Below are 15,624 nucleotides of genomic sequence, written 5' to 3'. Positions count from 1 at the left end.
CAAACCAATACCACATCTTACAAACCTATACTCCATCTTACAAACCAATACCGCGTCTTACAAACAGATATCGCGACTTACAAACCGATACCGCGACTTACAAACCGATACCGCAACTTACAAACTGATACCACATCTTACAAACCAGTACTGTGTCTTCCAAAACTATACCCCGTCTTACAAACCGATACCCTGTCTTACAAACCAACACCGCATCTTACAAAACAATACCCCACCTTACTAATTGATACCGTATCTTACAAACCGATACCCCACCTTACAAACTGATACCGTGTCTTACAAACCGATACTCCGTCTTACAAACCAATACCGCATCTTACAATCCAATACCATGTCTTACAATCCAATACCACGTCTTACAATCCAATACCACGTCTTACAATCCAATACCGCATCTTACAATCCAATACCACGTCTTACAAACCGATACCCAGTCTTACAAACAGATACCACGTCTTATAAACTGATACCCCGCTTTACAAACTGATACTGCATTTTACAAACCGATAGCGTGTCTTACAAATGGATACCATGTCTTATAAACCGATACCGCATCTTACAAACCAATACCGCGTCTTATAATCCAATACCGCATCTTACAATCCAATACCGCGTCTTACAATCCAATACCGCGTTTTACAATCCAATACCGCGTCTTACAAACCAATACCGCGTCTTACAAACCGATACCGCGTCTTACAAACCAATACCACGACTTACAAACCAATACCGCATCTTACAAAATGATACCCAATCTTACAAACCAATACTGCATCTTACAAAACGATACCCCATCTTACAAACCAATACTGCGTCTTACAAACAGATACCCCGCCTTACAAACTAATACTGTGTTTAACAAACCGATACCGTGTCTTACAAACCGATACCGCGTCTTACAAACCGATACTGCGTCTTACAAACCGATACTGCGTCTTACAAACCGATACCGCATCTTACAAACCGATACCGCGACTTACAAACCAATACCGCATCTTACAAAACGATACTTTGTCTTACAAACAATACAGCGTCTTACAAACGGATACCCCATCTTATAAACTGATACCCCGCCTTACAAACTGATACTGCGTTTTACAAACCGATACCGCATTTAACAAACCGATACCACGTCTTACAAACCGATACCGTGTCTTACAAACCGATACCGCGTCTTACAAACCGATACTGCGTCTTACAAACCGATACTGCGTCTTACAAACCGATACCGCATCTTACAAACCGATACCGCGACTTACAAACCAATACCGCATCTTACAAAACGATACTTTGTCTTACAAACAATACAGCGTCTTACAAACGGATACCCCATCTTATAAACTGATACCCCGCCTTACAAACTGATACTGCGTTTTACAAACCGATACCGCATTTAACAAACCGATACCACGTCTTACAAACCGATACCGTGACTTACAAACCGATACCGAGTCTTACAAACCAATACTGCGTCTTACAATCCAATACCGCGTCTTACAAACCAATACTGCATCTTACAAACTGATACCGTCTTACAAAGCAATATTCCGTCTTACAACCCAATACCCTATCTTAAAAACCAATACCCTGTGGTAAAGACTGATACATTGTCTTACAACTTGATACCTTGCCTCACAACCCGATACATTATCATACAAACAGACACCCTGTCTTACAAACAGATACATTATTTTACACACCGACACGCTGTATTAGATGGGTGATTTTGTCTCATAGAGTTTGAATAGTTCATGCGCAGATACGCTCCGTAGCAATGAGGGCATTGGCCAATACGCTCATCTGTTAAATCCCATAAACTGTATTTACACGGTGATTTTATCGTGTGAGTTTTGTGCATTGCGAGACCCACAGCACTCCTACAGAAATGGATCGGATTATTTGCAATGTGTTTGTTTGTTTGATTTTTCTCACATTCATGCTGCAAGATGGAACGATTGCAGCACATCCTATTTTTGGGTGATATCACCCGTTATTTCCTACGGGAGGCAAAAATCGCACTCACATGCAGGGGCAAGTGGGATGTGTTGCAGTTTTTGCCATTATAAGTACAACATGCGATTTTTTTTCACGCATGTTTACTTGTCTGTCCGGCGCTGTTCAGTTCTGTCCTGAGATGCAGGAACGGAGCAGGAAAGCAGGACCCGACGCAGGTGTGAAACCCCCCCACATTGTATAATCAAAGACAAGGTAAAATAAGCTTCATCATAGCAGCAAACAGTGAGTGGTAATTGGCCGAAGGAATATTCCAGATGCACCTATATGGAGAGGTAGAGCACTGTGAGGTCAAAGTAATATAAAATACATGAAAATCTAGACAAGCCCAATGTAAAATGATGATAAAACAAAGTATGTCTGATGGCAGAGATCGTGGCGAAACGGTGGATGGTAATGGTTAGAGGGTAAAATGGATACATAAAAACGTATGTACCTAGAAAGTGCAGAATTGTATATAAAAATATTTAATTCTGTGATATAACTGTATTTATTTATCGCAGATATTTCCCTGATCCCCTGTCGGTCCCCGATCCCCTGACAGTCCCCGATCCCCTGACGGTCCCCGATCCCCTGACGGTCTCCGATCCCCTGACGGTCTCCGATCCCCTGACGGTCTCTGATCCCCTGACGGTCTCCGATCCCCTGCTGGTCTCTGATCCCCTGCCGGTCTCTGATCCCCTGTCGGTCCCCGATCCCCTGTCGGTCTCTGATCCCCTGACGGTCCCCGATCCCCTGACGGTCCCCGATCCCCTGACGGTCTCCGATCCACTGACGGTCTCCGATCCCCTGACGGTCTCTGATCCCCTGGCTCCAGCAGCAGTGTGTCAACATTACATGTGACCTTTGCTGCCAATCACCAGCGACAGCAGTGGCCTCATTGGTGTTGACACATCACTACTACTTCCAAGGACACATTACAATGGTAGAGCCCATCAAAAAGAAAGACTGGCATTTCACCAGGGACACTTCGGCACTGGAGTATCAAGGGTTTGGCAAGGTACGTTGTCCTTTTGGTTATTTTATAGCATTGCAGGCTGTTTGTAAAATAAATTTGTGGGGTTGGAGAACCCCTTTAAACAACAGAATCCTGGCTGCATAAAGCCACCAGAAGAGGGAGCTAACTGCAAATGGATATATATAGTTTGGGCTTATTCACATGGGTGATTTTAACATGTATGTGCTGTTCATATGAGCAACTGACTGCATATGGACAGCCACTGTATGCACAGCTGCATGGTTTTGCATGGACCGACCATCTATGTAAATATATTGTAGCACATCCTACTCTGATCCAATTCTCGGAAGACGGTCGCCCATTGAAATCAATCAGTATGCAAAAAAATCCAGAGTGCGCCTCACAGCGCACAAATCTCATGCGATTTTCATAGCGATGCAAAAGCAGCCTTAGCCCTTAGAACCATCATCTTAGTAGTCGTTCAGGAGGAAGCAGACGGCATTCGGAGTAGATTTACATTTACACATCATTTATTTTGAGATTTACGATCCCTTTACACTGAAACCTTTCGCAGGAGATGACTTTACCTGTTTTTGTTAGCGGATTAGTTACCAATATTCGGATGAGATTATTTTCCGACGAGCGCAGGAGAAGCACAATGTCCGCTGGCAGCGTGTCTCGGTTCTTTTCCAGGAAGCCGGCTGCATTGTAGAGAACCTGAAGATAAAGTACATTGGTGAAAGAAAGCCAAGAGTGAAACAACGGATGAGAGCGCTTCAATGTGACCGAAGATATTTCAATCTCTCAAGCAATTTGTTGCGGCGATGGGGAGTTATTTGGGCGAAGCGCGGCTTTATTATCAGCCTTCTCTCCGCCTGATTTAGGTCTGAAAATCTAGTTACAGCAAACGTGTTTGACATAGAATGAAATGTATAATGATGGCTGCATCTTCCTCTGTGACCTCAAGACTCAGCGGCGGATCTTACGATGAAATCCCATCAAGTGGTTCTTGGAACGTCAGTATTAGGAGTTATAGATTGTTTAATACTATAGTACTTCTCTTCCTCATCATAATGCAAATCATGGAAACTCGGAAGTTGACGCATCATTTAGAATTTCAGATGTTGGTGAAGGCGAATGTACACTGTATCATACATTTCTACTATAGACAGAAAGAGAGGCAATCCGCGCCACCACACATAGGCTCGATATATGGAAAAAATGAATGAACCCACCTGGTGCAAAGTGGGGCCCCTAACAAAGAGCGGGCATCCCGCCTGAACCGATGGTCCTGGTTGGTAACAGATGCTGTGGATCCTTCAACAATCCTAAATCATTAGGAGAGCAGTGGAAAAAGAAGTACCCCAAAATTGGATGACCAAATGGGGAAAATAACAACGAAAGAATGAAAAACGCAAATCTTCCGCGCTCCTGTTGTCGGTACCTTGATGCTGTAATCAATCCTTCGGGTAAGGTAAGCTATGATATATCCACAAGGTAAGCTATGATATATATAAGACAACATTGTGATGACACTATATGCTTGAGAAAGGCACCATTTTGAACGCCGAAATGCGTTGCATATCTGTCTGCGGTAACGTCTTTGTTACTTGCATTTGTCGAATTGGACTTTTAATAAACTTTTTGGAAACTGGGAAACAGATCCCGATAGATTGATTACAGCATCAAGGTACTGACAACAAGAGCACGGAAGATTTGTGTGTTACGTTACTAGTGGGGTGCCTAGGTACGCACAGCGCGGGCTCCCTGTTCTTCACCCACACCACTGTCCCTTCCTGGAGATAGTCCCAATGGTGGACATGTCCAGGCCGCCAATTCTGGCCCTATGCTTCCTAGGGCAGGACAGGCAGGGACCGTCATACCTATGCAAGAGACTACTACCCACTAGCAACGACAGGAAAGGCAAAACCAACACGAACAGTACAAACAGGATAGAGGCAGATGGTAAAGCCCTGGCTGATAACAGCGAGGTCTAGCGGACAAGCTGACAGAAGCAGGATACCAAACAAGGCAGACAAGCTAGCAGACTGAAGGAATGGCACAACGTACCAGGGCCAGATTGCCAGCAGGTCAGAGTAGCAGAGCTACTAGCTGACACTGAACAATAATCTGCCACTCCCAGGCAACCAGAGCTGGATATTATAAGAAGGCAGGATGAGCCGATAGGTAGATGAACCAGTCAATCACCAGCACACTTCTCGGACACATAGCAGGGTAATTAACCTGACTGAAAGGCACAGGAGCTGTTAACCCTGGCTCGTCTGGACAAAACAAGGTGTGCTGGCAAAATTAACTATGAGCTGACAGGCGTAACATTGTGTTTTTCATTCTTTCGACATTTCTACCCTAGAGAAGTAGTGCTCACTTGAAGAACAGTCATGAGTATTTATGTGCATTCACTGGACTTTGCAACCATTGAGTGTGCATTACGGTTGAAATTTCAAATACATGCGCACCTAAGAACCTCATACTCCCTAACTAGTTGACAAGTGATATTCCCACGCCCCACGTTGCTCCCAACAACTTACTTAGTGGTCACAAAACTGAACAAGTGAGCAATATAATCTGTTTGTGTAAAAGCACACGCACAACAGTCGCTTGTAAGTTTTAATGAATATTTAGAAGACAGTCGGCCAATGTAAAACCACCTTATTTCTATTTGTTAACTGTCACCTATAAACCTAGAATAACCGTAGGATGAAAAGAATATCCCTATTTTTGGTTCCACCTACACTGCTCCCAGTGGTTCTCTATTATGCAAATGAGATGTGAACCACTTGATGAGTGGTTCACAGGTTTAGATTGGTCCGGGCTCTCTACCCCTTGGTCAGCCTATTTCCCGCACCCAGCCTAGTGATTGACATCTCCAGCAACTCTATGAAATGCAAAATGTCTTCAGCTCAACTGGAGATGTCCACCCATGATGAAATTCAAACTAACGACAGCTAAATAGGGATGAGCGATCGTAGTAATGATGACTTGTCCGCATAATACAGTAATCCGCCTGTGTAGACAAAGGGAGCGAGCACTGATCGACATGCTGACTGTTGGGTGGGCACTTTTACAAGTAGCAATGATAGCTATACTTCAGGTAGGCATTCCCTCCTTGCTATTACGAGAATGACTCCCATGAAACTCATTTACCTTTCCTGCGTAATGATGAACTCCAAATGTAAGGTCCACTCTCTTTGGCCTCCAAAAATACTTCGATTTTAAATTGTCTTCAAATTTTTCTGTAAATTACAAAACAAAACCTGTGAGCGAATGATGAAAGATAACGAGCTGGTGGCTAAGATCTAAGATCAAGCAGAAAGACGTTGCACCAACACGGTTTAGTCCATGATCTTTGTTAAAATTTAGGTTCACTTTAATTTCCCGATTTTGGCAGATCAAACTAGATGAATTTAGTTTAGCAGCTGAAATCCAAGATGGCGGACTCAGCTAATAGCCACGTTTGTTGCTGGTAGCGCTCATGATTTAACCATTTCCAATCCAATTTGTATCCTGGTTTTCCTAGGGGGCTTACTCTTTTTCTGCCATTATACAACAACGCTATCTGCTGGCTAAAGCCAGTACTGCATGAGGTGACACATTGGATAGACTCTGACACCAGAGAGGCTGGCAATATACAGTAAGAGAACCCGTCTTCCAACATTGGAGCTGTACAGCCTTAAATCCTAATGTCTTTAGACGTCAGACAGTGGATTGGAAAGGGTTAACTATCACTGTAAATGCTGGGAAGATCACCTGACTACACTCACTAATTACCGTGTGTAGTACATTTCTTCTAGGTTCAATCGCCGATCAAGTGAACTTGGTTTTGCAAATGTTACATCAAAAAGTGTTGGTATGACACTTTACTTTTAAATCAAGTTCAACAGCTGATCGCAGTTTTACTAAACCGGGAACAATAGCAAGGTTGATGCAAACAGCCCGAAATGTATTGTGAGAGAAGCCATAATAGTCTCTATTAGAGATGAGTGAGCATACTCGCTAAGGACAATTACGCGATCGAGCATTGTCCTTAGCAAGTATCTCCCCGCTCGGAAGAAAAGGTTCGGCTGCCGGCGCGGGTGACAGGTGAGTTGCGTCCATGAGCAGGGGGGAGCGGGGGGATACAGGGAGAGAGAGATCCCCCCCTCCGTTCCTCCCCACTCTCCCTTGCCGCCGCCAGCCGAATCTTTGCTCCCGAGCGGGCAGGTACTCGCTAAGGACAATGCTCGATCAAGCAATTGCCCTTAGCGAGTATGCTCGCTCATTTCTAGTCTCTATCCCCCATTTTGTCTTGTAACCTGCTCTACTTCTATGTCTTTCCTTAGCACATATTCAGATGTTATGATAGGAAACAATCACAGGAACGCAAGGCCATTTTACAGAGGTCTTGTGAGGAAAAGTTTTAATCGGCCTGAGAGAAGTCCTGCCTTTAGAGAGACGTCACGGCACTTGTTGAGTTTAATAACCAATGATAATAAATGAATTATAATATATTCATAAGAGAGGCGTGTTCTAGCCTCGTTTCAAATGTCTTTGTATAAATACTTCTGTTGATTAACTAATAAGTAAGCTGACTTTCCATCACATTCAACGCTGTGTGTGGTTCCTAAGCCTCCTCGAGCTTGAGCATTAAAGGGGTTGTCCCGCGCCGAAACGGGTTTTTTTTTTTTTTAACCCCCCCTCCGTTCGGCGCGAGACAACCCCGATGCAGGGGTTAAAAAAACAAACCGCTCAGCGCTTACCTGAATCCCGGTGGTCCGGCGTCTTCATACTTACCTGCTGAAGATGGCCACCGGGGTCTGCTCCCTCCGTGGACCACAGCTCTTCTGTGCGGTCCATTGCCGATTCCAGCCTCCTGATTGGCTGGAATCGGCACGTGACGGGGCGGAGCTACACGGAGTCGGCATTCTGCACGAGCGGCTCCATTGAAGAGAGCAGAAGACCCAGACTGCGCAAGCGCGGCTAATTTGGCCATCGGAGGGCGAAAATTAGTCGGCTCCATGGGAACGAGGACGCTAGCAACGGAACAGGTAAGTATAAAACTTTTTATAACTTCTGTATGGCTCATAATTAATGCACAATGTACATTACAAAGTGCATTAATATGGCCATACAGAAGTGTATAGACCCACTTGCTGCCGCTGAACAACCCCTTTAACTCTTTGAATTTGGCCACCTAAAAACATACCATCTATTGAGCCAACAGTACTATCTAGAAAGTAGAGATATAACCTGTGCAATAACACACTGAGATATACTTAAAGGGGTTGTCCCGCCATAGCAAGTGGGGTTAAGCACTTCTGTATGGCCATATTAATTCACTTTGTAACATACATCGTGCATTAAATATTGGCCATACAGAAGTTATACACTTACCCCTCCGGTGCTGGCGTCCCCGTCTTCATGGTGTCGACTAAAGCTGCCTTCTCCGTGGATTAGACTCGCTTGCGCTGTCTGCCTCCTTCTGTCCGGCTCCGGCGTGCTCGCGCTGCAGAGGTCTTCTGCGCATGCAAGCGCGTCTAATCCAGGGAGAAGGCAGCTTTAGTCGGCGCCATGGAGACGGGGACGCCAGCACCGGAGGGGTAAGTGTATAACTTCTGTATGGCCAATATTTAATGCACGATGTATGTTACAAAGTGAATTAATATGGCCATACAGAAGTGCTTAACCCCACTTGCTGCCGCAGGACAACCCCTTTAACTTCATGTATGGACACAATAGGTAAAACATATAAAATTTACTTGGTTTCAGAAACTCTAAACTCCCTAACTTCCCAAAGGTGCTCTCTGAGGGATTGACTAAAAACTATTCCTTCATGGGTGGAATTTCAGAGCATTAATACACTGAATGGCTACTTTATTAGACCCCCATCTAGTAGCACGTTGGACTCATTTAGCCTTCCAAACTGCAGCAATTCCTCATGGTGTAGATTCCTTTGGATGCCTTTTGCTGAATGTTTCTCTTCAACCACACCATTTGCAGTATACTCTCTCCGCACTGTTACATAAGAAAACCCCACATGATTGCCAGTGAAATCCTGGCCCCGGCTAGTCTAGCACTGAAGACCAGGCCATCTAATGTGGATTCACACTGAAACTGATCCACGGAAAACTTGTCACATGATTTCATGCTGCACTCCAGGGTCACGGGGAGAATTTACATACAGGAAAGAGCCAATCATAAGAGAACTGGGGGGTTCTAGCAAATGGGCTAATAAAGGGCCATTCAGTGTATATAAACTGCAGGCTGCATTGCCTCCCCAGTTCATGGTTTACAGTTACTAGGATTATGGCATATTTTGTACATCAGATTGACTGAATTTTGTAAACAGGCTGAGGCTCCCACTATTCGGATACTACATACCTACAAGAGTTTGATCAGTTGATCTAGGAAATTTAATTTCCTCATCAAGAAGGGAAAGTAGGCCCATTGGTTTTTGCAGGAACATATCCAATAGCGGCCTGTTGTCTTCATACTCAATGACTCTCGCGTCCACATCTTCATTTAAATATTCATTCTAAAAAAAAATAAATGTATTAGTTTTTTAAAATACAAGGTGCATGCTGAGTATGAAGCTCGGTATGAATAGCTCAGTATGAAGGGCTGGCTCTTGGGGTGCAGGGGGTCACAGGTTCAAATCCAGATATACTTCCTCCCTGCTGAATGAACCAGAGATATTGCAATGCAACAGGGCAAGGAAGTCAGGACAGTGAACTACTGACAGAATGCAAGGCTTGCTATACACCCTCTGCAAGAAAGTTGATTGCAAACAACAGAAAAATGGGGAAGACCTCCTGAAAATCAAACCTTACAGACATGAAGCTATAACATTTTTAAACTTCAAACAGTAAACTGGATTGCCATATATAGAAGACTGGAAGTAGAATTTCTCACTCAATGCCAGTATGCCACTGTGACATCAGATTGGTTTACAATGCAGAGGAGAGCTCTTGTATTATAGATATTTTACAGTAGAGAATAGGAGAAAACATAAAAGATGCAAGTGTAGACTAACAGTTCCTTATATCTAACTGCTACATCTAATACAGAACTACAGTTATATAAGTAGTGAATGTGATTTTTCATTTTCAAGAAAAACATTTGGTAATAATAATAATCTTTATTTGTATAGCGCCAACTTATTCCGTGTTAGCCGATAGAACAAAATGTTATTGTTCTTAGTAAGACAAACATGGATGCACTGTTGGAGTTGAACAGGTTGGTGGTGGTGTCATGGGCTGGCATGGCTTAGGACCGTTTGTCATCATACCACCACCCTTGAATGGTGAGTGCTACAGAAAGCAGACCATCTGCATTCACATCTTAACTGGCCAGCTGGTTAACTGACCGTCCGTGACCGCAGTGCCATCTTTCAACAGGACAACACTCTGTGTCATCGAGCTCAGATCACTAGGGAGTGGTTGGAGGAACACGACAATGGATTCTCCACATGGCCTTGACCTCAAACTCACCGGACTGAAACCCCATTGAACATGTTTGGTATATGCTGGAAGGGACTGTGAAATCTGCTTCCACTTATCCGCAAATTGGGCACCAACGGATTGAGCTGCTGCAGGACACGACGCAAGAGGAGTAGGAAGGATGGTTTCCACTTTATGGAATCGTTCCCCGATGTCTGAAAGCCATGATTGCCATAAAGGTGGACCACCCCATTATTGAGTAGGTGTTCCTAATGCAGTGGTCGTTGAGTGTATGCTTTTTTTAGATATATCATAAGCTTGACAAAGAGGCCAAGGAGCCTCGGAAGCTTTCTGTAACATCATTTCTATAAATTGTATGATATCTACAAGATTATTTTGCTTCTTTTATTGAAAACAGTGACACTCTTTTCATTTGCAATGATAGGCATGTTCTATTATGTGACTCCATGCAAGCATTCAATAGCCACTTTACTGCTTGCACCTTTATGGTATTGGTTGGGGAGGACCTCCTTTGTGGTCTGGTCAGATGGATCCAGATCTCTGTTGCCCAGTGCTGATGGGAGGGCAGAATTTGGCACAAGCAGCATGCTTGCAGCAAGCAGAATCGCTGACCCCTTCCTGTCAGCTGGACAGAACATGTCAGCACCTCAACCTAATCTGCAGCAACTACAAGAAGCTTCCTGTCCGCAGGGGCCGATATTCCTGCAGGACAATGTCATCACCGAGTGGAATCTACACCACAACGAAATGATGCGTTGGATCTGAAAGCCAAAAAAGGTCCAACACTCTACTAGATGGGGGACTAATAAAGTGGCCTTCAGTGTATAGTGGGCCTGATATAACCAGCTAGGGTCCTGCAGGAGACGCCGGCACTTTACTAGTCTCTATGGTACTTTTATAATACTAATAAAACTACAAACAAACACAATGAAACATAAAGCCAGTTGTTGAGTTGCATCAAGTAAAAGCGCTCGTGCCACCAAGTGATTATTTGCCAAGCAGAACATTCATGATTACATCAGTGATTCATGCATCCATTTACGTGTTCGCAGTGCAAACATATTCCTCTAATTGATCTATCAAGAGCTGTTCCAAAGGTCGCGCCAATTACATCCAGCTCTGTGCATTAGAGATGGGAATGGAAGAATAAGGATTTGCATTGTAAATGTTCTTGCTGTGCACATAGGAAGCCGTATCCAGCGCCGCGTTTGTCCACACGGTGCATATATGAGATCGGAGGTCTCACTGTACATTAGGTATGAAACTGTTCATATCCTGGATTTGTGCAGCTCATGTGCGAGCGGCTGGTGCTTAGAACAATAGAATCTGTTCTCGACTTAATTGTCATGTAATTATCCTGATTAAACCTAGTAGGAGACGCTGTTCGCTGCACATAATACCGTGGGTCTGTTCACATCTGCATGAGGGTCTCGGTCACTGATGGATCCACGTAGGAACTGTCGCATATACACTGACAGAGAAAAAAAATAATGCATCCGGATAGAAATGCCAGATTGCTGCAAACTCAGCAAGCAGTTGTGTCTCCGGCAATTGTGTAGATGATTGCAGTTGGGGTCTGATTAGACACGGGGTCTTGTCACTGCAGACTGTAAAAATGCTTCCCCCGTTGCCCTATGAAAAAGACCCTCAGAGCAGGGGTTTCCCAAGCCTTTCTGCTGCATGAGGCGCAGTGTTAAATGGGGCCCCCTGGATAAAAAAAGCACACATCTTGCAGACACTGAAAGTGCCAATACGTGAAATACCCAAAACATAGTAGAAGTATTAGGACTTGTCTAAAGTGATAGACTAATAGTGCCCCCAATAGTATCTGTTACCCCATTTAGTGGTCCCAGTGGTAATAGTGTCCCCCTTAGTGGTCCCAGTAGTAACAGTGACCCCCATACTGGTCCAAATATTCATAGTGTCCCCCATAGTGCCCCTTTAGTAATAGTGACCCCCATAGTTGCCCAAATAGTGGTTTAAGTATTGATAGCGTCTCTCAGAGTGGCCTAAGTAGTAGTAGTGACCCTGATAGTGGCCCCAAGCACTAATAGTATTTCCCGTAGTGATTCACTGAAAAAGCCAAAAAATGGAATACCCGATAGGCACTTTGTATGCAGTTTGCTAGAGATTTGGGGGGGACCCAACATGTCAGCCAGTGTGGCCCACTTTGGAGATACAGGGCAACCTACTGCTTGTCAGTGAGAGTTGCTATCCTGTATGGTGGGGCGCACTCATCTTTGGCCGGTCTCTTTGGTATTGTTTACATGTGCGGGCTATGTTTGTTGCAGTCGCTCCTCCCCAATCTGGGCTGGGTTGAGTGGGCGAGTGCATAATAGTCTGCACTGAACAAGTAGCTCCTCCTTATCATAATCTGGCAGACTGCATTCTATGAGGGTTTACGGCAATGGCGGCTACTTTATGGCGATTGTGCCTGCCTAACGATGATTGTGCCTATCAGATATTGCATTTTTGGGCTTTTTCAGAGAATGTCTTTGTTGTTTCTCTCTCACCTCTGTGATTTTATTTCCCGTAGTGGTCCCAATATTAATAGTGCCCTCCATAGCAGCCCCAGTATTAATAGTGTCTCCATAGTGGCCTCAGTCGTAAAACTGACGCCCCTTACTGGTCCCAATAGTAATAGTGCCCCCCCCCCCATAGCGGCCCCAGTAATCATAATTTTCCCCACAGGGGCTCCAGTACTGATAGTGTCCCCCACAGTGGTTCCAGTAGTAACACTTTCCCCCCATAGTGGCCTGAGGAGTAATAGTGTCCCCCATAGTTACCTGAGAGTAGTAACTAGCATTAACAGTGACCCACATAGTGGCCCCAATATTAATAGTTACCCCTATAGTGGTTCCATTGTTTATAGTGACCCCTGGATTAGACCCCCTATTGTGGCCTCATTATGGACCCCCATCTGGGCAACAAACCTGCAAGCATTGCACTCACTCTGCCTGCAGCTCCAGTTGGGCGTCTGTTGCTGTATTCAGTCTGTGACACCTTAGCTCTATTCCCAGCATCTGCACTGCATACAGGCTGGAAACTGCGTGCAGGAATACAGACATCCAGGGGAGATGTTAGAGGTCACAGACTGACTACAATATGGCGGCTGTCCAACCGAAGCTGTGGGCAGAGTAAGTGCAATGCTTGTGTGGTTACTACTCATTAAAATGGCCAGTAAAAAATAAATACGGGTTGGGTGGCAACCCTAGCACCACCCTATGAGGTCCTGCAGAGTGTTAAGGCGGTAGGCTTAGGTCGCCTCATGGTAGGGGCGCCCCTGTCTCTGAGGCTACTTTTGTGTAGTGTATTTCTTGTTGAAAGACTGTTGACCACCAGATGCCTCTATGACGCACTGGAAGACATTTGGCCCAGTTAACAGACTTTGACAAAGGCACAACATTGGAATGAAAGATGGTTGTTTCAGTGAATTATCTCCCACCAAGGCTGTTCTGACCTGACCGTTAGGAGGTGTTGGCAAAAGTGGATGCTTGAGGGCACACAAGACGACCGGACTCAGGACCCCCTTACAGACCACCAGTAAAGAGGAGCATCTGACCAGACTGTTAGGAGGTGTTGGGACTAGTGGATGTGTGAGGGCACACAAGGTGACCAGGCTCAGGACGCCCCCTACAGACCACAAGTAGAGAGGAGCATCTGACCAGACTGTTAGGAGGTGTTGGGACCAGTGGATGTGTGAGGGCACACAAGGTGACCAGGCTCAGGACGCCCCCTACAGACCACAAGTAGAGAGGAGCATCTGACCAGACTGTTAGGAGGTGTTGGGACTAGTGGATGTGTGAGGGCACACAAGGTGACCAGGCTCAGGACGCCCCCTACAGACCACCAATAGAGAGGAGCATCTGACCAGACTGTTAGGAGGTGTTGGGACCAGTGGATAGAGGCACACAAGGTGACCAGCCTCAGGACGCCACCTACAGACCACCAGTAGATAGGAGCGTCTGACCAGACTGTTAGCAGGTGTTGGGACCAGTGGATGGGGGCTCAGAACGCCCCCTACAGACCACTAGTAGATAGGAATGTCTGATCATCTGACCAGCACCAGCAGCTCCAACAGTTTTGTTGTCCATCCAGAGACAGGTGGCGCCATTGTTAAACCCCGGGGTCTGTCGGAAGCATTTAGCAGAAGGAGATTTGGTCTCACAGCGACCATTACATGTACGGCCATTAATGGATCGGATATAAGCTGTGCCTTATTTTTTTATATATATTATTTAGATAATATAACAAAGTTCTAAGGATTCTAACTTCATAAATTATCTTGTATATATTTATAGTTTTTATGACATTTTTAAAAGTCTTTCGAGTTTTTTTTTTGACACATTGCATATTAAAAAATATAAAATCCTGCAGTTCTCACAATGACCACTATGCCTAATAATAATCTGAGACTTCCTGTTCTGTAGAGGAAACGTCTCAGCCATCATCTCATTATCATCATAGGCAGGAGAGGTGACACCTATATATAGATAACACAGGATCCACGATTCACAACAGATGATGTCACAGCTCCCCTCCTCCCCTCTCTGCAAAGGTCACAGAGCATGCTCATACCATCCTCCCATATGAGTCAATGAGGCATCTCCAATCTATTATGTCTATGGCCCATGAGGCTGCTGTAAAGCATATCTTTAACGATAGCTCAGGCAATATGGCCGCCCCAATGGTCATATACAGACAGCGGAATGAAAAAAAGACATAAGTGCAATCATGGGAGTCATGAAAGGGTTAATGAGAAATGCTACATTACAATAAAGTGATATTTTCTTACCTGCTCCCACGCGAATATGTGCTGGTTGAAGTAGAATTGTATTTGCTCGTTGGCGATGTTGATGCAGAGCTGTTCAAAGGAATTCTTCTTAAAATTCTCAAAGCCGAAGATATCAAGAATCCCAATACTGAAGCCGGCGTCGTCCTCGCTGCGGGATCAAACGCATCACTATAATTGTCTTCTGTTTGTAGCATTAATCTCTCAAATTGAATACATTTTATGCATTATGCTTCAATCAGTCATACAGCGATCTGGCGGAGGCCCGGAAATTGTACCGCAGCGACTGATCTGATAAAGCTACATCACTGATTCCGTAAGTAGAGGCCGGCCCAAAAGTTTTGTACTATAGTTGTTTTATGAGGTTTTAAGAGTTAAAAAAA

The 15,624-nt window shown here is 44.7% G+C and overlaps 1 protein-coding gene across 1 annotated transcript in view; it reads right to left on the bottom strand.

The window, feature by feature from the left end:
• Positions 1-15,624, bottom strand: part of MYO3A (myosin IIIA) — a 236,852-nt gene that overhangs the window by 60,544 nt on the left and 160,684 nt on the right. The window contains exons 19-22 of the mRNA XM_066584921.1: positions 15,245-15,392; positions 9,371-9,524; positions 6,158-6,246; positions 3,580-3,709 (exon numbers count right to left, since the gene is read on the bottom strand). Of these exons, the coding sequence (XP_066441018.1) occupies positions 3,580-3,709; positions 6,158-6,246; positions 9,371-9,524; positions 15,245-15,392 (521 nt within the window). The remainder of the gene's footprint in view (positions 1-3,579; positions 3,710-6,157; positions 6,247-9,370; positions 9,525-15,244; positions 15,393-15,624) is intronic.

This window comes from Eleutherodactylus coqui, chromosome 12, assembly GCF_035609145.1.
Source record: "Eleutherodactylus coqui strain aEleCoq1 chromosome 12, aEleCoq1.hap1, whole genome shotgun sequence".
Lineage (NCBI taxonomy): Eukaryota > Metazoa > Chordata > Amphibia > Anura > Eleutherodactylidae > Eleutherodactylus > Eleutherodactylus coqui.
This window is presented reverse-complemented; position numbering and strand designations above follow the sequence as displayed.